This window comes from Mustela lutreola, chromosome 1 (genome assembly GCF_030435805.1).
Source record: "Mustela lutreola isolate mMusLut2 chromosome 1, mMusLut2.pri, whole genome shotgun sequence".
NCBI lineage: Eukaryota > Metazoa > Chordata > Mammalia > Carnivora > Mustelidae > Mustela > Mustela lutreola.
This window is the reverse complement of record NC_081290.1, coordinates 95,301,227-95,323,140: the sequence shown is the minus strand read 5'-3', so window position 1 is coordinate 95,323,140 and position 21,914 is coordinate 95,301,227. Positions and strand designations below refer to the sequence as shown.

The following is a 21,914-nucleotide window of genomic DNA, read 5'->3' as shown; positions in this document are numbered from 1 at the left end:
AAATTTCCCACTCCTTTCTAGATTGTTCCACTTGGAACAGAAGTGGCACAGAAATCTCAAATTCATTATGTTCAGATGTAAGCACATCTCCCCCCACCCCAACAGACCTGCTTTCCTTTTATGTTTCTTCCCTTGGTTAATTCCACAGCGATTCCAGACCAGAAACCTGAAAATCATGCTAACCCCGCCTTCTCCCAAGCTCTTACTTAAGTCTTTGGTTCTAATACACACTCAGACACATTTATTCCTTACACTTCTCACCAGCCCAGCCCTGGTTTAGATCCTCATCTGGTCCTCCCCATCTCCCCATCTCTTCTAAACACCCCATGATAATCTCTTCTTGTATGCATTTCGCTTTATTACAGCTATTTCACTCATCTGCCTCCATCCTAGACATGGATTTTGCCCTGTTCATTCTGTCTCTCTGGCATAACAGTGTGATTATCACGAAAAAAGTTTCGGTTTTTTTCTTGGAAGGAAAGCAGACAGACAGCTAGATTGGCTGGCTTACCTACCTTTATTTTCTCTAGGCAAGCCACATAGTTTAGTAGCCAAAGTTGAATTTTAAAAAATGAGACCTTTCTTTAAAATGCTGAACATTCTCTTTGTTGACTCAAATTCTAGCGAAAAGATAATCTTGTTTATCTATCTGAAAGAAAAAAAAATGAAACAATGCATTTGTTCATCTGTTTAAGGATGTAGATTACTCTGAGCTTTCTTGATTTCTTAAGGTAAGTAGTGAGCACCAAGAAGAGAGAAAGTCTTGTGTGTAAATTCACATACAAGGTGGAAAGTATCCAGGAGAGAGAACACCTCTTTCAAAGGAGATCAACAGAGAGGACATATCGTTTGTCAGGACTTTGGTCAATTACCGTGGTGTGAGGAGGAAATCTCAGGCACCAGAGGGCAGGCTGTATCTGGGGGAATGAAAAGCCGATAAGGTGTCCAAACCTGATGGGAGATAAGGTTGGAAAATTAGGTTATGGCCATGTCGTTAAGAATGTAAACTCCGAGGATAGGAATTTTTGTTCATTTGCTTTTTGCTATGTCTCAAGTGCCTAAACTAAAAGAATGTCAGGTGTGGTACATAGCAGGTGCTCAGTAGTATTCACTGAATTAATAAATGGACTTTGAAACCCACCTAATTTATTGGGACACTATTTGATAGCCATGACCTTTGTTTTTCTCCCCCCCCAGCAAAACTTAGAACACTTAGCTGACAGCAGATTGTGAAGGAAAGAGTGTTGGGGAACTCACATCTGTACACTGTACACTCAGATGTACACAGAAAACACTTGCATCCTCTGTCTGCATCTTCATCCTTCCCCTTCATTCTTACTCTGTTGCAAACAAGCATATTCAAATATCTTTTATTCTCCCGAAATCTCTAGATTTTTAACTTCCTTTTGTAACAAAGAAAGATTTAGATGTTTTTTTTGGGGGGGGGCTGATTTCTTTTTTTCTTTTTCTGGTGAGATTTTCATTATTATATACCCAGTGACTACTTTCCATCATGCCTCAGTACCTGGCCATGATCGTAACCCTGGGACGTCCCAACTGTGTGCAATTTCTGGAGGTTCTTCAGAACCTTGAGAACTTGACTCTCTTTAAAGTCAAATCAGTGTTTCAAATTTTGCCTACTTTTCATTGTAACTGTAACAGCAAAACTAAAAGCCTTATGAAAAAGAAAGAAGATACTACAGAATCCCAGTGCAAAGGAACACACGCTTTTAGGTACTTAATGTCATTCTCCTGAATGCTTAGTGTGTTAATAAAAAAATCATCTTCTGAGATTTTTAAAAAGTAGAACCATCACCTTGACATTCATCACTATATTGCTTCTTTAGATTAGTTGTGGCTTAAGCCTTTTGGATCATCTTGGAAATCCTTGAATGTTCTGAAAAAACGAACAACTAGATTTGATCCTACGTGTAAAACGTTTTTTTTGGGTACTACTTCTCATTTGTTTGAACGAGATTTTTTCAGAAGAATCTCAACTGTGGTGAACTGAGAGAAAATATCTTGGTACAGAATGACTCCCCCCGCCCCATTGTCAATGTGGCTATCATTTCAGTCCCTGTTCAGTCTGTTGCTTATCAGACATCCTATCTAGGGAAAAATAACAGGGTAATTTTTACTTAACATGGCTCTTTTATATATTTGGTCTCATTTAATCTTCGCAATGACCTTGTGAATATCATCAGCACTTTTAATGATGAGAAATCTGGGCTTGAGAGAGAATAGACTTGAGTGAGATCACACAGCAAATGGTGGAACTGAGGTTTGAACAAAATCCTTTTCTAATCAGATCAGTGCAAATAATGGTTGGTACATTTCATTTTGAATGGTAACTTTCATATTTATATCTTCAATGGCATTTTTTGTTGTTGTTTAATAAGTCTTGGTTAACTGTCTTAGCAGTAGCCAAAGATAAGTTTGTTGTCCCCTGGTATTTTTAAATAAATTTATATCAAGATGTTCATTTTTATCTTACCTACCGAGTTTTGCAGATGAATATTCCAATTCTCTGCAGCCCACCTGACCAAAGTGGAACGTTCTTTATGTCGGGCACTTTAAAATGGGAAAAGAGGCCTATTGATGTGGGTGTTGGAAACAAGAAAAAAGGTCCCTCTTCTCCCATCGTCATCTCTCTGTAGGATTCTCTCACAGTCCAGGCATTCTTTGTCTCGGAATGGACGCGGTTGACAAAGGAAGCAGTGTTGCTGCTTTCTCAACTGTGCTGGTCTCTGCTCAAGGCTCCTATTTTGTGGGGAGAGAAGAGAGTAGGTTTGGGTCACAGGCTGCCATCAGGACAGATTTGATAGTAACTAACTCAGGCGACCCAGTCTGGCCCCAGGTCTCAGGGAGCAGTGAAAGATCTCTCTAGGGAATCTCTCCCGATTTCCTCAGCCCTCAGAGTGAAGCCTAGACAGGCCAGAGCTGGGCCTCTACACAGCCAACTTTTAATTCGTTCTTCTTTCATGGGTTCTGAAGTGATTATCTTTTTAAAATTGTTTTTACATTTCTGGACTTGGGAGGTTTTCACATTGACCACAGCTAACAGTAGGCTTCTGTTTGTTTTTGGACAGGTGGCTAGGTATATAAAAAGGAGTTACCTAATGATTGTCTTCTCTAAGTTTCTCAAGATCTTGCTTTCTCCTCCTCTTTTTTTTTTTTTTTTTTTTTTTAATTTTGTTCACTTGAGAGAGAGAGAGAGAGACCTAGAGAGAGAGAGAGAGCAAGCAAAGTGGGGGGAAGAGGGAGAGGAGGAAACATGCTCCGTGCTGAGGAGGGAGCCCAATGTGGGACTCTATATCCCGGATCTCCAGGATCACGATCTAAGCCAAAGGCAGATGCTTAACTGACTGAGCCATCCAGGCATCCCTCTACTCCTTTTAATATTTTTCACATCCTTCATTTCTTGATATCCATCATGTCAAAACATGATGTAAAATTATTAAAAATTTTACACTTTGGGAGCGACTTGCTCCCTGCCGGTTAACTCTGTGTATCTCTTGGCTCCCGTTCCAGCCCTTGTCCCGTCTCACAGAGCCTAGTTACTTCCCCCTGGCTTGTCCTGAACTGCTCTCCACCTTAGGAACAGGGTAGAGTGCCTTATTCTCTATTTGGTGAAAGGAAATCTGGCAGTACTAGAAACCAAATCATTGCATATCCAGGTCATGATTATAACGAGTCAAGAAAGCAAATACATTAACATACAGTAGTAATTATGATAAATATGTTATCCACATGTCCTTATTCTACTTTCTCCCATTAAGGACCAAGACAACTTAACTGTGCAAGAAGATAAAGTGATAATTTTTATTGCGAGGTTCTCTTTTCAAAAGCCTTATTATATATATATATATATATATATATATATATATGTATATATATATATATCAATATAAGCTGTATTTTATATATAGATATATCGATATTGATATATATAATACAGCTTTTGAAAAAAGACCTCAATAAAAATAATCATTATATCTATAAAATTATGGAATTACATTTTTATAATTATTATGTTAAATTATAAAATAAAAATTATCTGTATACCTATATCCTACATAAGTATCTAAGTCAATTATTTTAATTGTATAAGAATGGAAATTTTCATAGTAATATAGTGAAGGAAGCACCTGCCTACTGCTGATTTCCTTCTTACTATTTGATTCATTATTGTGATAACTTCGGTCTCCTTTGGATTTGGAAAATGACCGAGTTCTTCCCCTCCACAAGGAGCCCGAAATACCGTAGAGATAGGCTCTGGGTCGGCCCGGGTCCTGACGGTCCGAAGCCCTGGGAGCGGCCGCAGACGCCAGACGCCCGTGCTCCGTGCTTGCTGCGCCATCTAGTGGAGGAGCGTGCCGCACGTGCCCCCGCCAGTTGAGCAGAAAGGACTGAGTGCGCTGTTGGAAGGGTGCGGTGTGTGAAATGAAGTGTTTGTCCGTGTCTGCGCAAGTCCTCCTACCCTGTGTAAGGAGTGGTGCTGCTGGAAAATGGCGGTTGGGGTATGCAAAAAGAAGATTTGGGGCTTGTCGGTTGTCTGCTTCCACACATGCAGTTACTTGTAACCTTGAAGCTATTTTTGAGCTCACGCAACACAGCAGAGAGCAGATAGGAGGAGAATGATCGATGTCCAGTTCATATTAAATTCCTTGTGTTCGCCAAGTTTCCCCTTGATATTTATAAATTTCACAAACTTAGCAATGATAGAATAATTAAAGTCATTGATATAATACTGCAGTATTTACTACTTTGGGGGCTGCAGTAGTGTGTCCCTCGATGTATTTATAGCAACTGTAACCAAAGCTCTTGTGATTTTTAAAACTTAACATAATACACTGTTTTCTAATTAAAGGAAAAAAAAAGTTCTTAAAGAAGATGCTAACTACGGAAATAATTAATAAAATCCCCAGAATGAAAATTGAGAGAAATCTAACACTGCAAATATTAAAATCTGTTATAACAGTCAATAAAAGTCTCTGGCCCAGGCACAGGAATAACCGGATACATAGATCAATGGAACAGAATGGAACTCAGAAATCCGCTGTGACGGTGGAATTTTGCATTAATGAGGACAAGAGGAAATATTCAATAGTGTTGAGAAGATTATCCATAGGTTTAAAAATAAGAATGGATCCCAGACTCATTCTTTCCCCCCAAAAGAGATTCTGGATGATGAAAGGATTAAAAAAAATAATAAAACTATGCAATTACTAGAGAAACTATGGATATTTGAAAGATAATCTTAATGCAGGAAAAGTGCTAAGTCAATAGACCCAGAAGCCATTTAGGAAAAGACATTTTATCCTTATAGCAAAACAAAAAAGTTGGTAGAAAATTACAAAGCATTAATCCTTAAGGGTAAATTCTGCATTCTTTTTTTTTTTTTTTTTTAACTTAAAATGGATTAAATTTTATGTTGCCACCACTAACAGAGGACTGTGGAGACTACAGAGAATAAGAGATGAAAACAGTTTGAATTTGTGTTTCTCTGGCTAGCGTGTGAAGCTAAGCATCTTTCCATGTGAATGCCATTTGCTTTCCGTCTGTGAAATGGGTGTTTCCTGAGGTTGTTTGTGAAAATTCTTTTCTCATTATTTTGTTTTGGATATAAATCTTTTACTATGTATATTGAAAATATTTCTGCATCTATTATTACTATTATTATTATTATTATTTTACTTTTAAAAATTATCTTTTATACTCTAGAAGTTTTATTGTTTTGTAGTCAGATCTCTCAGTGTTTTCTTTATGACTTCTGGAATTTGTGACTGGACCAGGAAGGCCTTCCACACCCAGAAACAGTAAAAGTACCTTTTGGGGAGTTTCTTCAAATACTTCATATATTCTAATTCATTTTGACTTTCTAATGCTCCTGCAACTCTTATATTAATGGGGGGATCTAGCCTCCTTTTTTTTGATCGGTGGTGGGTGACTTGTGCCCACTGATGTGAATGCTCAGTTCCTGTTGTGTAGTTGTGTAGACAGCAACTAGCTTACTGGCCCCTTCCTTGCAGTCTCTTCTAAAACAACATTTCATAGGGAGGACTCTAAATTCTGGATTGCATTCTGATATCTAGAAGGAAAACTCTCTTTCCCTGTACTTTTTCAAAATCTTCCTAGCCTTTCTTGTATATTTTCTTTCCCAGATGGATTTTAGACTCTGCTCTAGATCCATAGCAGTCCTCTTGGAATACAGGTGGGGAATGCATTGAACTTAATTTTATTTAAAAAAAACCCATCTTCAGGACATTGATGTTTCTTCCTTCCTGTCACATGTTACATCTCTCCACTTCTTAGTTTTTCTTTTTTGTTCTTCAGTAAATTTTTCTTCATGTACATCTTGTGTATTTTGTTAGGCATACTCTACTCTTAGATATATGTGGTTTTTGTTGATATTATAAATGAGGTGGGGTTTTTTTGTTGTTGTTTTTTGTTTTAACACTCTATATTTTTACCTGGTGTTTGTCAGGGAGCAAGGACACTCTAAAATACCTGTGACAGTGTTAAATATCCAGGATTGGGTTGTTTTTGTTTTGTTTTACATTGAACACATTTATTATGAAGGTTATTTTTTTTAAGAGTGGTTATTAAATCAGTTTCACTTTATAATTGCAGAATCTTAAATTCCAGAAAATACTGCCTCTGTATATTGAGACAAAATGCCACCTGGGGCCTCTCTGCTCTTCGGAGAGCCAGGCATACTTCCGGTTCCCAAATCCTCACCCTGAGTTCAGCAAATTCGGGATCCCTTTAGCCTCTGCCTGGGGCCGCTGTTCTGCTGCCTGTCTCCCTTGTCAGCCAGACCCCAAACCCAGACCCTCTGTGTTTCCATAAAACATCAAAATGTTTCACGAACATTTTGTGAATTTAGGCTGAAGATGAGAGATCATGGGGAAGGGTTTCCGTCCAAGACCCCAGTCAGGCTGACTGTTTTCTTCTCTTGACCTTTCGCGTCCCCTCTTTCTCCAGCCCAGGGAGTAACAGTTTGGAAATCCCCTTGCCTCATTCTAAGCCAATTGGAGTGTTATCTTCTAAAAATGCTGAGTGCTTTTCCTGAAGGGAGGTATAATGAGTAAGATTTTCTCTACTCCCTTTCATATCAATAAATGGTCAATGGGCATGGCTGGAAAAAATCTAGAAAAATAGGTTAATGGATTTTATTTTGTTTCATGCAGAACAAAGAACAAACAACTTAAGTATTTATTGCATAGATTCAGTTCAAACTCAAAGACCTTTTAAGTCCTTGGGAAGCAAATTTAAATAACATTATGACTGTAAGGGGTGGTATATCTGAATGGAAGCTTTTTAAAAATGGCATTGACCCTGAAATTTTAATCTTTAGAGAACTGGACAGTAGGTGATAAATTAATTACTTGAAGACAAACCGTAGGGATAAAGCATAGTATTACAGTCATTCTACTGTGCAACGTTCATATCGTTTTAAGTACATCTGGCTTAGGACCGTCTCAAAAATGAAAATTTTAAATCCGTTTGCTCTCGTTTCTTATTTTGAATCCACAGATAACACTGTTACATTTTCAGTACTTGCGATATTGTTGGTCAGTGCAGTAGACTGTAAATTGAGAGCTTTAGCAATAAGCACAACCTGTTTTGCCCACTCAGTAGCCGGAAGGGGGTGCCTCCTCCCATCACCATCCCAGTCATCCAGTGGCACTACTTACTCACTCATTTTGGACTTGAAACGGGTGGCCCCCTCTTTCCTGCTAAGAATGAGTACAATAGAGTTGTTAATACAGATCTCATTAAGGGGTAAAAGAAAAGAGAAAAACAAAGGAAAGGAAGACATCGGTGCGGTGGGGGCTAATATGCATATAAATACTTGGTATGGAGGTAGGTGGGGATACCCTTGTACCGACAGTGCTTACTGTGCAGTTCCCATCCCCCTCCCCGGGCAATAAATCAGGGTGTGTCAGAAAGGGGTGTGCAATGCAAAGAACACGGTGACACCCTAGAAGCTCCTTCATCTTGAAAGACAGACCCGCAGGGTCCGTGAGACAGCTCACTCTTCACGTCGTGAATACAGAGTGAGCCTGTCCCCTGTTTTCGTGCCTACATTACGGCAAAGGTGTGGTCCACAGACAGCGCATTTGTTTTCCTTGCAGTGAAATTCTGTGTTCCTCAAAGTGCTGTGGCTCTGTTAGTTTTTATATGGGAACCTGAAGCTCAGTGTCTTTGACAAAAGACTTATTCAAGGGGATGATGCAAGTTTGTGCCTACAGAATGAAACAAAGCAAGGATAGTATCCCTTAAAACTAACTGCTTTCATTTTCAGTATAAGTCAACCACACTGGCAAAAATCTGTGAATGTGTCTTCCTCCAAAAGGGGAATGATTCCTGCAGTGTTAAGAGTGGGCCGGCATCTGTTGGCTATCTAAGGATGGGTTTGGAATTTAGCATTTTCCCGCACTGTGAGGGAGAGTAACCACTCCGAGATTTCCAGAAACCCTGGATGCCTCACTATAGAGCATGTGTGCTTTGTGTTCTCCGTGAGTCGGAGGAATATTTAGAGAAAGAGTACAGCTCACTAGGCCTATGGATTTGTGGACCTGTTAGCTAACTCCTTCTCTTTCTTATCATATTACACAGTATGACTCTTAGAGATGAAAACGATGGAGCTTAGACCGAGATAAAGCCAGCCCACTCCTAAAAACAAAAATCTTCCTGGGTAGGAGTGAGGGTGAGAGTTCATGTTTTTGTTTTATGTCCAGTCCACATCTTTCGCTTGTATCCTCATACAATTTTTTTTAAAAGATTTTATTTATTTATTTGAGAGAGAGAGAGAGTACACACAGGCAAGGGAGGGTAGGGTGGTAGGCAGGGGCAGAGGGACAAGTAGACTCCCTACTCAGCCCAATGGGGACTCAGGACTGGATCCAGTCTTCACCTGAGCCAAATGAAAGCAGGCACTCCACTGACTGAACCCCCCCAGCGCCCTCCTCATACAAATTTATCCCTGACGGTGTTTTAAGCATCAGTTTCAGTTTTCTGACCGTGATCTTAGGCCATTAGACACTGATTTTTTTGTTGCTACTTGTTGATCTTACCAAATTAGCCATTCCCCCTCCTTATTTCAGTTAGTGTTGTCAGATGAACTGTTTTAAACAGAAGCAGATGTTTAGAGAAAAATTTTATATCCGCTACTCCCTAATTGTTTAAGAAAATTACCCGAATACTTTTTAAAAACTGGGCTCTTGATGACGCTGATTATGAACTGTGTTGGCCTTTCATCAAATTAATTGCTGCGTTTTGATTGATAGGATCTCCAGAGGTGGGTAAATGGTGCTAACGAACATGGCTTTGTCCTGGTATCTTTCGGAGCTGGTGTCAAGTACCTGTCCGAAGACATTGCTAACAAGCTGGCTGGAGCTCTGGGGAGACTGCCCCAGAAAGTGATCTGGAGGTAAGGTAATCATGCCGGTGGTTTCTTCACTGCTGATTTTCGGGATCTCCTTGCTTAGCCGGCAGGTCCCAGTCCACACAGCGCACTGGCTCCCTGGCAGGATGAGCAGGATGCCCCCGACTTCTCGTTCTGTTTCTTAGCCTGTTGAAATCTAGGGATGAATTTATGAGACTCTGTGATGGATAAAGAGAGAGATATCAAGCCTATATAGCCTGCAAAGAAAATAGGATGCAGAGTGATTTATCCTTGTCTCGGGTGCATTTTTATGTTACCTTCAGCTTTATATCCTGTTTCTCCTTCTCTTGTTATTGTCATTTAAAAAAAGTTATTGTAATTAAAGCATTTCTAGATACCTTCTGTATACCTTCACATCAGTGTTGGAATGAGGTAAAGAATGATGGGTGAATGAATAAACAGGTAAAATGTTTCATGGAACTGTTCGTCCTTTATACATGCCTTTTTATTTCATTTATCCAAGAGACTGGGTTTTTAAAAACGCAGTAACTTGCCAGTTAATGCTGGTTAAACAGATCCATAGATTGCCCCAACTTCCTTTGGGAGACCCTGCCAACAAGTGTCCGTCTCCGGACTTCCCAGACCACCATGGAAACATCAGACCTGAACACCACGTACCATGGATCTCTTTAGTGCCTGCCACTGCCCTTGGGCTCAGGGATCCTGCAGTGATCCACATCGGCCCCAGAGGTTCAAGCCATTACTAGTAGGATCTGAATACTACAGGTTTTTCCTTTATAACAATTGTGTAAAGACTAGGTCCCGCTTTTCCTGTCTGAGCTATGAAATGGACATATATTTTTATTCCCACCGTTTAGGACTTTTTCTCTGGATGCCAGTTAGATTCGATTTCTCTATTAGAAAAACCAGAAAGCACCCTACTGCTTTGTTGAGGACAGGTTGTGTCTGCTCAGTTCAGACCCTTGCCACTCCCTCAGTCATTAAGCATGTTCACGGTTTATCTTGGAAAGATCTTGATCTTTAAGAAACCACTGAATTGTATCCTTTGCCCCACAGAGCTCCTGTCTCTGGGGCCAAGCTAGAGGAGGTACTTCCTGCTTTCTTCCAATTCTCACACCTTTCCTTAGGCTCTATCCACTGCCCAGTGGGGCCTCCCTGCTTCTTGCGGTTCTCCTTCTGGGTCCTGCTGGAGAGTGACTTTCTAGAACAGGTTAATTTGGATCCTTCCCACCCCACCCCCTCACCCACTGTAGTCAGGTGAGAACTGAAGGAAAATCTCAATATAAGCCAAGGGCCTTTGTTCATTTGTTTGTTTTTAATCTCAATCAGTGAAAATGTGAAAAAGAATATCAAAATTTTCTTGTTGCTAAAGCATGGTTTCCTTCTTAAAATATCAACAAAAGATCATGTAACGTTTATTTTAAACCTGATAATTTAACCACAGAGTCTGTACCAGGAGTTAAGTTGGATTTTTGAAAGATTCATTGTCTGATGATGTACATTTTAGGTTTTCTGGAACCAAACCAAAGAATCTAGGAAACAACACTAAGCTCATAGAATGGTTACCACAAAATGACCTGCTTGGTAAGTCAGCTGCATGTAGGTACTTACTTGGCTTTTGGATCTGAATTGTATAAATGTGATTTTTGCATGTGAACATCTTCTCTGATACGTGTGTAGTTTACGAAAGAGTCGCCGTGTCATCCAGTGTCTCATCTTAGATTTCAAGCCAACAAATCAAATCTATCTTATTGGAAAATAATTTGTCAAATATAATCCTTTGGTCTATAAATTAATATTTTTTGGCCAGTCACTAGTTTTAATTTTCTGGAAAATATACTTAATAAGCTATATAAACTGGCAGTGACTAAAGTTCTACCTGATTAGACTAATCAGCTAAAGGTAGTAAAATTAAAACAATGAAAATACAGATTCGTGTTCGAGTTTTATTACAGACTTACCTGAGAACTCAGAAAACTTGAAGTTATTCATTTATTTGAAACCAAAGAGAAGCAAAAGGCCAAGGAAACATCTTTAGGCCAATAAACATCCTATCTGTGTTTGGTTCATCTGTTTAGATTTCTCCTGAAGTCACCAGACATTTTTGAAACATTTTATTAAATACACACATGATTTATTTATTGAGATTCTGACCCTCAGATGAGAACTAAAATAATAATTACATGCATTTATTTTAAGATATTTGAAATATGTAATTTTAACTGTTGAATAAGTGTAGATAGTAAAACTGTAATTTCATTAAATTTCTAGGAAAACGTGATGCCATATTATTCTTTAAGATATTAAGAAAGTTATAAAATGGTACTGAATTTTGGCAGTATTGGCCATCATCTGTTCAATAATACTAAAATATACAAGATTATGTAAGTGTCTTTAAACACTTTAAAAATAAGCTTTTGAAAAGTATTTTTTAGAAGCTACAATGACCTGTCCTAAAAACCAGCAAATTGAATTTTGTAACTGAAAAAGTGAGGTATGTAAGTAGCTCTATATAATATTCTTAAAAATAGGCTTTTGAAAAGCATTTTTTAGATGCAATAAAGTGACCCATCCTAAAAACCAGCAAATCGAATTTTATAACTGAAAAACAGCAAGGAATTTTCCTTATATAATTTTTTTCATCTAGTTCATTATATATATTATTCTGTAAATGACAAAATTGAAGAAGAAACAGGGCAATGTACTTTTCTTAATACTTGTATTTTATTTTCATTTTTAAAAAAATGTCTTTACTATTATGACTTCAGATTCCATAGGAGGTAGAAAGAAGGAAGAAATTTAAGTCAGAGAATCTTGACTGCCTGTTCTTTCGGTGCCACAGTGTTATACCATGATCTGAGAACATCTGAGCTGTTCTCAGGGGTTTTTTTGGAGAGGCTGTACAGCGAGGTCTGGCTACACAGTGGTTCACATCCAGTGGCCCTCCTCAAATTCATAGCTCTTCCGGGTTCCTCAGAATCATAGTTCTCTACCTTTGCCAAGATTAGTGTCCTTTTCATCACCCGGTATGACTTTATGGGCCCTCTTTTGGCTCCTCACCATGATAAGAAGATTTCTCCGGGATGAGGAGTCGGACCCGAACCACTGTCTTTCCCCTTCCTTCCTTCCATACTCCTCCCTGCCCTCCACCCACCAGCACTGTCTCCTTTGTCACTTCAGGACTTGGTAGTAAGGTTTTGTTCAAAGAGAAAGTTTTGCTGCTAAAAAGAAAGTTTGAAATGCACGGAGAGGGCAGGTCCATTAGATGGGCTGAGTTGAGAAGCCATCTGTAGGCAGAGGTGACACTGAGTGACTAACCCTGCTAGCTACAGTGTCCCAGTGCCCAGCTGAGATGGAGGTTCAACACCAGGAGTCCGTACTGTACCTGGTGTGTGAATATTGAAAAGATTTGTTTCTGTGAGCTTTAGTTCCTTTCTGACCGTGGCACGCACTAAATGCAGTGTTTCTTTGTCCTACACTTCTTACACAAGGCGTTTGGTCCCTTTTTGAAATATAGGCTGCTCAGGAGGAGATCTGGGTTTGGAAATACCTCATTAATTTTGATAAATTATCTTCTTTTATCCCCGTGACAACTAGATGTTACATGATGTTCCATCGCTTACAACTAATTTTTATATGTGTCAGCCCCTACTTGTTTATGTCCCCAGACTGTGAAATTGGACCCTAAAATTGTGAAGCACAGAAGCTGACATGACTTGAATATTGTAAATACTTTGTACTGCACAGTTTTCCTCCTTGGATAAGCACATAAACTCTTCATGGTCTTTAGGAGTCCAGCCCCACATCGTAACTTTTTTTTTTTTTTTAAACAAAGTGTGTTCTGCTGTTAATACAGATAAATGCCAAGGCACCTGGGTGGCTCAGTTGGTTAAGCATCTGCCTTCAGCTTAGGTCATGATCTCAGGGTCCTGGGATGGAGCCCCACAAGGGGCTCCCTGCTCAGTGAGGAGTCTGCTTCTCTCTCTCTTTGCTGCTCCCCCTGCTGGTGCTCTCTTGCACACTCTCTCTCTCGCTCAGATAAATAAAATCTTTAAAAAATATATATAAAGAGAGGGATAAATGCTTGGGTATCCAGAGGTGGCTGTCTGTTTTTAGTAGAATGTGGTTGCACCCTGGTATTCTTGGCATTTCTTGCTTTCATTGACTTCCTATTTATTATTGGCCACTTAAATAGATGTGGCTAGTCAGTTGGTACTTGCTTTTAAGGGAAAGTTAAAGCCATAATTTTTAGCTACTTAAAAATGGCTTTTAACTAATATACACAAATCAGTTCATTATTTTTTATAATAAGCATTTTAATTGATGTAGAAGAGGAATCAAGTGAAATTATGCCTTTAAAACCTATATTTAAAATGTACATTTATTATAGGGTGGATTTTTTTTTTAATTTTTTATTTTTTATAAACATATATTTTTATACCCAGGGGTACAGGTCTGTGAATCACCAGGTTTACACACTTCACAGCACTCACCAAAGCACATACCCTCCCCAGTGTCCATAATCCCACCCCCTTCTCCCAAACCCCCTCCCCCCAGCAACCCTCAGTTTGTTTTCTGAGATTAAGAGTCACTTATGATTTGTCTCCCTCCCAATCCCATCTTGTTTCATTGATTCTTCTTCTACCCACTTAAGCCCCCATGTTGCATCACCACTTCCTCATATCAGGGAGATCATATGATAGTTGTCTTTCTCTGCTTGACTTATTTCACTAAGCATGATACGCTCTAGTTCCATCCATGTTGTCGCAAATGGCAAGATTTCATTTCTTTTGATGGCTGCATAGTATTCCATTGTGTATATATACCACATCTTCTTGATCCATTCATCTGTTGATGGACATCTAGGTTCTTTCCATAGTTTGGCTATTGTGGACATTGCTGCTATAAACATTTGGGTGCATGTGCCCCTTAGGATCACTACGTTTGTATCTTTAGGGTAAATACCCAATAGTGCAATTGCTGGGTCATGGGGCAGTTCTATTTTCAACATTTTGAGGAACCTCCATGCTGTTTTCCAGAGTGGCTGCACCAGCTTGCATTATTATAGGGTGGATTTTTAAGAGATTCCTGGAAGATCTCTTAGAATAATATACAGTACTGTAAGTTGTTTTCTTTTTTAATCCTTCTTTAGGGCATTCAAATATTAAAGCCTTCCTGAGCCATGGTGGTTTGAATAGTATTTTTGAAACTATGTATCACGGTGTACCTGTCGTGGGAATCCCACTCTTTGGAGACCACTATGATACTATGACTCGGGTCCAGGCAAAAGGCATGGGGATATTGCTAGAATGGAAGACTGTTACTGAAGGAGAGCTGTATGAAGCATTGGTGAAAGTTATCAATAATCCCAGGTAAGTTTTCCGTTAATATGAAAGCAAATGAAAGATAAATAAATAGCACAGCATATTGTCAGTAACCAGTTCTTACCAAGAAGTTGTCAATAAACCGGTTACAGAAATACCCTTTAGATTCCTGTGTCTGATGCTTTCTATACATCTTCTGTAATTTGAAAAATAAAGACAGCAATCATACGGCCAGCCAGGTATGACCTTGAATAATATTCTACCAGGATTTGCCAAATTGAGGGAGAAATTCCAGTGGGAATAATCATAAGGTTCCTAAAATGTGTCAAATTTTGTGTTCTGTGTCTCATTTTAATACTCATAATATCTGTATACCACTGTTTTCATTAATGACATTATAAAGATGAGGCGCTTGAAACTCAGAGAGCTTAAGTAATTTGCCCATAGTTGCACAGCTATTAGAGTAGAAATTTGAACCAGGACTGTCTGATTCCAAAGTTGGTGCCCTTTGTCTTGACTGGTGCTGGGTTTCCCTAGAACGAGTATCACCAAAACACAGAGATTTATTGACTCAGGTGCATGACTAATCAGAATATTTATTTATTTGATGTGGTTAAATATTTGATTTCTTGTGTTAACCCAGTTAACCACTGAGTCTCAAAGGGTCTGGAGAGATGACTCATGTAGTTTTAAAACAACGCAGCAGTATTCCCCATTTTTATATGACATTCAGTTAATCTTGCATTTCATATGACAGTAGAATTTATCTGTTTATACCTGCACGGTATGGGTAAACACTGGATTGAAAAACATTGTCATCGTCTAAGAAACAACTGACAATAAGAAAAATTCTTTCATAGAAAATGATGGAGCTTCCATATAAAAGGCTGGATTCAGGTCCACTGAGGTTCATTATGCTGCCTTAAGTGGGCTCAGAGGCAGCCTTCCTGCTCTGACCTCTTAAAGGATCCAGTGTCTTGATCCCAGCTCTGGCCCTGGGAGCGCCGGGTGCCTTAGTTTGGGGATCCCTCTGTGTTCTGTAGCTCTTCTTTCAAAGTCGAGTGTTTTTCAAGACATGATTTTATGAAAAATGATAAGTATTTTACAGGCTTTTAAAGAAAGGTTTGTAAAATAGAGCCCCAAAGTGAAGTTTGTTGGGTGTGGGGGGAAGATATTGCAGAGCTTCAAGGATTGGATTTGGTCTACAGAAAAAAGCAAAAGGTTGGATTATCCACATACAGTCCCTCTGTCAGTGTTCTTTGAGATATAAACAGGGCCTGATCACAGGCCACGCTATAGGCATACATCACACTGCAATTAAACCCCAGTTGTGCAGTCTTCAAGTATACAGAGGTACTCTGGAGTTCCAATTAACCATTTAAGAGGGTATTTTCACTACATATATACATATATGCATATATATGTATATATATGAAATATATGTATATATTTTACTTATATATTTAATATATTAAATGATATATTTATTAATTATATTAATTTATATAATATTGATTATATTATATTAATATATTTATTAATATATTTACTATATTTTGTATTATATATGTATATATTTTATTTATATTTTATATATAAAATGAAAAAAATGTATAAAATGAAAAACTATATATATGTATATATATATGCACCGTATGACAGTTATCTGTAGATGGCTTCATAGTGGTGTTTCTCAACTCCTTTTCCTCTGTTGAAACGTATAAAAACCTCACACCTTCACTTTATGTTATTTTAAATCAGAGCAAAGTTAAATTTCATTGCTTAAAAAAGGTGTTGGGACAAAATTCTGCGTTTTTCCTCATCTCCACCTTTCAGAATCTAATAAATACACACCTCTTCTGGTTGAGACTCATTGGCTAATAGTATTTAAAAGCATAGGGAGAGAAGGAGTATGTATGGGTAAGAGGTATGGTGTAGCAAAAACAAACCAAAGAAAACTGGGGTTTAGAGTCAGAAACACTTGAATCTGAATCTCAACTTTGTAATCCTAATCAGGTCACTCGCTTGTGCTGTGAAGTGTGTAAACCTGGTGATTCACAGACCTGTACCCCTGGGGATAAAAATATATGTTTATAAAAAATAAAAAATTAATTTAAAAAAATTTATTTTATTGTCTTAACACAAGATACTATGTACTTAATAAAGAATAGTTGGTTTTATTACTTTCCTCATTTTTAGAATGAGAAAGTCCTAGTACTAAACCTTATAGCGACATGATATTCTGTGTTCTGCCTCTCTGCTCCACAGCTACCGTCAGAGGGCCCAGAAGCTTTCAGAAATCCACAAGGATCAGCCTGGTCACCCTGTCAATCGGACTGTCTATTGGATAGATTACATTCTTCGTCACAACGGAGCCCATCACCTACGTGCCGCTGTCCATCAAATCTCTTTCTGTCAGTATTTTTTACTGGATATAGCCTTTGTGCTTTTGCTTGGTGCTGCCTTGTTCTACTTTTTTTTGTCCTGGGTGACAAAATTTATCTACAGAAAAATCAAAAGTTTGTGGTCTAGAAATAAGCATAGCACAGTTAATGGACATTACCATAATGGAATCCTCAATGGCAAGTACAAAAGAAATGGCCATATTAAACATGAAAAGAAGGTGAAATGAGCCAACAGCCCACAGGATAGTAACAGATCTGTTCAGTCATTCACCTTTTATCACTATAATTTAGTCTAACAACTACTAAAAGTTAAATGTCAGTAAACAATTCTAACACTCCATTACCTGATCTTACTAACAAAATTCTGTGGAATTAAGATGGCTGTAAAAAGCACAAACCTAAAATGCAAAAATGTATCTTATTTGAATACTGATACAGAGAGTTTTGGCACTGAATGTTTTAGAAGCCTTAATTATTTAAATCAATTAAGTGACCATGTCAGACCTTAGTTTTGAATCTTGATACGTGTGTGTCCCAGATGAGGAATGGTTTCTTTTCTTTGAAGAAGATTTGTTTGTTTGCGTGTATGTGTGTATGTATGTGTGTTTCCTAATTAAGAGAATTTTTAGGTGGCTGCTTGGCATATTTGTTGAAGGTACAACACATTCAAGAATGAATTTGAAAGGCTCCAAATGTTTCTTTTCTAGAATTTAATATATGTGAACTCAGAACACTTGACAGTGAAAGAACACTATTCCCTCAAAACTGAATGCAGTGGAAGAAAATGAAAAGATACATGGCACCATTTTTATACTTTTTGGGGGGTTTTTGTTTTAGTTTTTTTGTTTTGTTTTGCCTTTTTGTTTTTGTTTTCTTTTTCTTATAGGCTGTGGACCCTTCTGGGGGAAAAATACATGCAATTAAGTAAATTTATAAATCGGTTGTCACATTTTACTTTTGTTTTCCCCCTACCAATAATTTGCCTCTGAAAGAATTTTGTAGTTTTTTTTTCTATTTCATTTTAATGAATAACTTTGTGTTAAATTCATAATTAAGACAAAGCTACAAAACTCTGACTTCCGTTCAAAGTACTGAAGATTATTGCTTATGTGGCATCTTTAAACAGGGCCGTTATTTGAATGTTTTTGTAACTGATGGATTTTTTATAATGTAATTTTTGAATCTTCAGGTGTTATCTTTCCAAAGTTTTACCTTTAAAAAACATGTTCTTCATCCTTTTTTGTTGTCTGGGCCACACAATCCATATTACGTAGGTGCCAACATTTAATTAAATGGGACATTTACAGTTCTCCCTCTTGGTACCACCTTTGAGAGGTTTGAGATTCTGTTAACAGACTTTACCGGTTTCACAGAAGTGATAGAGAAATTGTATCTCTTGCTTGTGAAAATGATTTTCTTCTTCCCTCTTCACTTCTTCACGCCCCACCTCAGTAGAATTTTCAAGTCACTGTGGCTGACATGGAACAGTGACAGTGCTCACTGGAGAAGAAGGATGCATGTCACGGACATCATAAAATCAGGACCTCCCGGCTGAACCATTCACTAGTTGGCCACTATGAGTTTATTCCATGTCATTCTGTTTACTTAGCGTTTGCACTACACGTGTTGAGTGTATGCTTATTTATTTGTAGTTGGAGATCCCATGTCTGACAGCTGAGAGTAGAAACATACATTCACCTAAGGACATTCACTAACATGGGAAGAGTTGTGAAAATTCTAGAATGCTGTAAATCCTTGTCATACACTATGACATACAACTTCATTACACTCCCACCAGGAGCCACTCTCCTCTACTTAGAAATAATGTCACAAATAGTTTTCTAATGTACAATGCAGACAGACGTACTACTCTCTGAATACTTGAAGAAATGGTATTATACATATACGTCTGTTAGTTATACCTTTTCACAATCTTACTGTTATGTTGCCGTTAAAAGGGGAAAAAGGCACAGGCAATGAATGGTGGGATGGAAACAGGCTTAGAGTGTATGAATGAGTTGACTTGACTTTTTTGGAATTGGATGAAGCTGACAGTAGGCACTCAATGGATGATTAAGCATAAATTAATCTCCACTGTGATGAAAACTTAAACAATAAACATGATTTAAAATAGAGAAATGTTGTTGGAATAAAATTTTTACTCAGATTATATTTCACAAGAGTATGTATATCCATTATAAACAGGTTTCTGAGACATGTTTCCCAACTTTTATATGTGTATATGAGTGTAAAAAACAAAATGTTATGTGGGAATTTTTTTTATTACTATTAAATAGAGGGATTTACCTTATAAGTACATCAACATGGATCTTAAAATTATCCCAGAAGAATGTTAAGTGTAGGCATTTACTGATCATTGTTGTTCTCTCTCTCTGTCTTTTTTCTTTTTTCCTAGTAAGCTTATTGTTAGCCAGTTTTGGTAAATAGAGTGATTTTAAATTTTCCACATTGGGGCTAGATTCTCTAATAAAGTAAAGTTTTCAAGAAGGTATTTATTCATTTTATTTTTAAAAAGAGCCTCTGCAAATATTTTCATAGCTGGTCATCATCATATCAAATGCAAATGAGAATTAACACATCAACCCATTTTTCTTTAAGAACCATAACTTTTAATATCCCTCCACATAGATCTAGGGGCAGAATTTGGATGATCAGGATTGAAGGAAAGTAATATTTGGGTGAAAGTCATGGTTAGTGATTAAAGTTGAACGTTCAGGATTCTTCTTGAGACCATAGAAACTTTGTATTAAAATGTGAGGACAATCTCAGACTAGCAGGTACTACATTGATCATTTTCTGATAAGGTCTTTGTAGGCTCGGGGATACTGTCCTCAAAGAACCACGCGTGTGCCTTTCCCGACCATATATTTACCACCCACCTCTACGTTGTGATACACAGCACCCGCTCCTTCTGGGCGAGAATCCACCACACTGGATCCTCAGAGGACTGTCCTACTCTGTGATCTGCCATCTGCCCCTGTCTGCCTCCTTCCCTGCTAGGGACTGGTAGTGGTGAGACACTCCAGCATCAAGATGTAGCATCCTGGTTTTTATCCCCCATACATTTCCTGCTTCGGCCAAGACTATAAGAATATCCATGCTCAAGTGGTCTGATAGATTCTGATATCCCACCTCAGTGGCCTGCTTCCAGCTTTGTGCCCTAATTAAGGATATTAGACATTGTAATTGGATGTTACGGGGTGTGATACATGCACTGAAATTGACGGAAGTTCATTCTATTGGGAGAACATTTTGTGGACTGTTACTATTTATAAATGGTAAGCACCTTCTCTGAAATACACAACTGAAGTGAGTTCAATATAAAATAACCCTATTTATCCTAGAATTTAGGAACTGCCAGGGCAGAGTGGCCTCCTTTCAACATTCAGGGGATGCCTGTCGCACACCAGACACTATGCCAGATACCAGGGGAACTTACAAATGACAAGGTCCATCTCTCTCTCAAGGAGCTCATGATCTTCTGGGAGATACGGATACATAAGTAATTATAATGTAAAGTGCTGATGGCTATAGCAGAAATACATGGGGCTGTTGTAGAAGCACTGAGTAGCCAACAAGACCCATCACAGTAAACCCCACACTCATACCGACTCACTTGGTGGTGGTTGGTAATACAATTCCTGTGGCATGTCTTGCTTAATCAGGAACTTCCTCATCATTTTTTTTTTTTTTTTCCAGAGAATTGTCTATTGAACCCAAGTTCTGGTTGTCCGAGGGTCCTGATGTTGGAAGCTAACTCCCAACAGTTATTAATCTTCAACTTTTGTAATTCTGATTTGGCTAGTGATAATTACCTCATGGACTTACCATGAATACACGCTCACACATACTTTCTCTGTACTGGCTACCATACTAAATGTTTTAAACACACTGTGCCTCTGTGTGTGTGTGTGTGTGGCTATTTAGCATAATGGCCAGCGTGAAATGAGCACTCAAATTTGTGGTGGTTAGTCCTGAATCGACGAACCTCTGTCACAGTGTTGCACTTTGAGTTTTTGAAAGATGGTGTTTGAAAATACATGTTTTATTCATTGATTCAGCAACCCTTTCCTGAGTTGTCTTTTCACCCCCGTGGTGTCCAAGGTGCTAGTGGCTCACTAGTCTGTCAGAGTTGTCCTGTCTAATCTCTTCACAGCCAAGTCCTCACCAAAACCCAAAATGCTACTAAAATTGAGTGACTCCACTATGAAAAGAAAAGGTTTAAAAATGAGAGACCCAAAACAAGGCGACAAAACCATTTGAAGGAATAGTTCATAATCTGTTTTATTATTGAAAGTATAATTCATTTTCATTTTTGCTTCTAAGTAATTCAGCTGGATTCTAAATATTAAACCACAGTAGAGAATGCTAATTTATAACCGGTATAATCAAAAACATTTGAAAGAGAAAAATTTTAAATCTTACATGACAAAATTTAAGAATTATATGGATTCTATTGGTAAAAATTCTCTAAAATGTGCAGTAAAGGGCTTCTCATTCTCCTTATTTCTGGAAGGGTAAGATTTTCAGCCAGCATTGAAAATCTATGTTTCATGCAAAAATGTTAGTGAAATTTTTGAAAGACAGCAAAAACATTTTTCTAACAAATTTTAGTTATAAGTGTCTTAGGAATCCACACAAAATCCTCATATTGTCACTTTTCTACAAACTGCACAATGTTTCAGGCTCCCTGTCATAGACTTGGATGTTTGGGTCAAGTTGGAGCTAGGGGAAAAAGAGCATGGCTAC

At 38.1% G+C, this 21,914-nt stretch overlaps 1 protein-coding gene and 1 long non-coding RNA gene across 4 annotated transcripts in view; one reads left to right on the top strand and one right to left on the bottom strand.

The window, feature by feature from the left end:
• The window catches only part of UGT8 (UDP glycosyltransferase 8), a 91,335-nt gene extending 70,110 nt beyond the window's left edge, over positions 1 to 21,225 (top strand). For all 3 annotated transcript variants that reach the window (XM_059169798.1, XM_059169809.1, XM_059169816.1), the window contains exons 3-6: positions 9,297 to 9,439; positions 10,923 to 10,999; positions 14,568 to 14,787; positions 17,008 to 21,225. In XM_059169798.1, the coding sequence (XP_059025781.1) occupies positions 9,297 to 9,439; positions 10,923 to 10,999; positions 14,568 to 14,787; positions 17,008 to 17,371 (804 nt within the window). In that variant the 3' untranslated portion in view covers positions 17,372 to 21,225. The remainder of the gene's footprint in view (positions 1 to 9,296; positions 9,440 to 10,922; positions 11,000 to 14,567; positions 14,788 to 17,007) is intronic.
• Positions 874 to 4,323, bottom strand: LOC131828802 (uncharacterized). The gene is made up of 3 exons (XR_009352581.1): positions 4,262 to 4,323; positions 2,499 to 2,760; positions 874 to 951 (listed from the first exon to the last, which is right to left on the bottom strand). It is a non-coding gene; the product is annotated as an uncharacterized LOC131828802 (long non-coding RNA).
• Positions 21,226 to 21,914: the final 689 nt, after the last annotated feature.